This window comes from Sphaeroforma arctica (assembly GCF_001186125.1).
Source record: "Sphaeroforma arctica JP610 unplaced genomic scaffold supercont1.2037, whole genome shotgun sequence".
NCBI classification, from domain to species: Eukaryota; class Ichthyosporea; order Ichthyophonida; genus Sphaeroforma; species Sphaeroforma arctica.
This window is the reverse complement of record NW_014038521.1, coordinates 1-2492: the sequence shown is the minus strand read 5'-3', so window position 1 is coordinate 2492 and position 2492 is coordinate 1. Positions and strand designations below refer to the sequence as shown.

The following is a 2492-nucleotide window of genomic DNA, read 5'->3' as shown; positions in this document are numbered from 1 at the left end:
ATATATATAAACGCAGTATCCTCGCATAGTATATCAACCAAACAACAATGAATACACGCACAACGGAGAACCGAGTAATTAGATGTCCACGCTGTACCAAGCACTCGAATTCTCGGAGTCAGCAAACATACTGACGCACATTAGCACAACATGGTACACAAACACTATGATACATGCACTGTATGGCAGTATATTGTAACATGACACTCTGACACATACTCAATATGTGGTTGATATAAACTCGCATATTTGACACGAGCCACTGTGTAATATATATAAAGTACGATACACACTTATTCTGACTATCTCAGACAACCATGTCTGACTCAGCCCCATAGTTTAGCTGTCGAACGGTATGCCACTCAAGATCATACCTACCCATTCACACCCCGACATCACAGTTTAGCCTAAACCACCTTAAAATGGTCTCAGCGGAAACTAACAAACCCATACAATGCACCCGTCCCCCCCCCACACACACACGGTATCGATATATGAACAGGCACACCATGTAAAGCCCCAGGAGGTTATACACCACGTGCAAGCTTGAGTCAACACGCAAGCCATCCGTTTGCGTGCAGGATATAACCTGCACTACCCGCAACACATGGCATGGCCCGGCCCTAACAATCCACTCGTCCATCTCTACCTTATACATGCTCCGTGTATCTCGTTTATAAACACCGTATCTAAGACATACCTGTGGTTTGATCCACTTTTCCTTTTGGATCCTCTTATTCGGTTCGTTGGGTTCAGTAAAAGCAAAGACATCCTTCACACTCTCCTCTGTGCCCGTGTCCAGTCTCGTCGGCAAACGCGGCGCTTTCTGCCGCTTGGTAGGTAACTCGCCTATCTTGTTTGGCTTATGCCCGTGTCTATTATTAGAACTATCCCACACACCGTCTCTGAGCTTGCCCTCGCTCCCACGCCCCGGCTTGTTGCCGCTCCGTTTCTTGCTCATATCGTCCAAATAGCTCACATTCGACTCGAATTTACTAACCCCTGCGTCCGTATACGCTCGATTCTCCTTGTCACTGCCCCTCTCAGATGCTTGTGAGTGCCCGAGTGTATCTGCATGAGCTCGTGTTGTGTTGCTGTGCTTCTTAGTGCGAAACAGTGCAGGGTTTGGCCCTATTACCGGCCTGCTGTAAGGTACGAATTACAGATGCAACAACAACAAAAACAAACGATCAATTAGGTTTGCGAGTGTGGAACATCAATAGTCACCGATTATCCATATCGAGGACGATCACATCTCAGAAATTGGACGTCCATATAAATCATACATGTGCGTGGTTTGTTTTGTATTTTTACGTGTGCGTAACTATATATGACCGCACATAGCTTTTATGGTTGCGCGTGCATACTTAAGAACGTATCAAAAGGCATACGGGTCCTGGTGGTGAGGTGCTGCTACGATTACACACAATCTGGTGCCTCTGACTGATTTGCACCGTACACGCCCAGTAAGCTCAACAAAGTGACAGGAATACATTGGCAGCGTCTGATGATGCTACACGAGATAAGAAGAGCCTGATGATAGTACACGAGATAAGAAGCGTCTCAGGATAGTACACGGGATAAGAAGCGTCTGATGATAGCACACGAGATAAGAAGCGTCTGATGATAGTACACGAGATAAGAAGCATTTCATGAACGTATACGAGATAAGAAGCGTCTGATGATAGCACACGAGATACGAAGCATCTCATAATAGCACACGAGATAAGAAGCGTCTGATGATAGCACACGAGATACGAAGCATCTCATAATAGCACACGAGATAAGAAGCGTCTGATGATAGCACACGAGATAAAAAGCGTCTGAGGATAGTACACGAGATAAGAAGCGTCTGATGATAGCACACTAGATAAGAAGCATATCATGATAGTATATGAGATAAGAAGCGTCTGAAGATAGTACAAGAGATACGAAACGTCTGATGATGAGATAAGAAGCGCCTGATAGCACACGAGAGAAGAAGTGTCTGATGATAGCACACGAGATAAGAAGCATCTCATGATAGCACACAAGATAAGAAGCGTCTGATGATAGCACACAAGATAAGAAGCGTCTGATGATAGTACACGAGATAAGAAGCGTCTGATGATAGACTACAAGATAAGAAGCGTCGTATGATAGTACACGAGATAAGAAGCGTCTGATGATAGCACACAATATAAGAAGCGTCTGATGATAGTACACGTGATAAGAAGCGTCTGATGATAGCACACAAGATAAGAAGCGTCTTATGATAGTACACGAGATGAGAAGCGTCTGACGATAGCACACAAGATAAGAAGCGTCTTATGATAGTACACGAGATAAGAACCATCTCATGATAGCACACGAGATCAGAAGCGTCTGATGATAGTACAGAAGATAAGAAGCGTCTGATGATAGCACACGAGATAAGAAGCATCTCATGATATCACACAAGATAAGAAGCATCTCATGATAGCACACGAGATAGGAAGCAACTCATGATAGTA

The 2492-nt window shown here is 44.3% G+C and overlaps 1 protein-coding gene across 1 annotated transcript in view; it reads right to left on the bottom strand.

Moving 5' to 3' along the window:
- The window catches only part of SARC_12051, a gene marked incomplete at both ends in the record, with an annotated part of 7104 nt that extends 5959 nt beyond the window's left edge, over positions 1-1145 (bottom strand). Inside the window, one exon of the mRNA XM_014293850.1 lies at positions 701-1145. Coding sequence (XP_014149325.1) covers positions 701-1145 — 445 coding nt within the window. The remainder of the gene's footprint in view (positions 1-700) is intronic.
- Positions 1146-2492: the final 1347 nt, after the last annotated feature.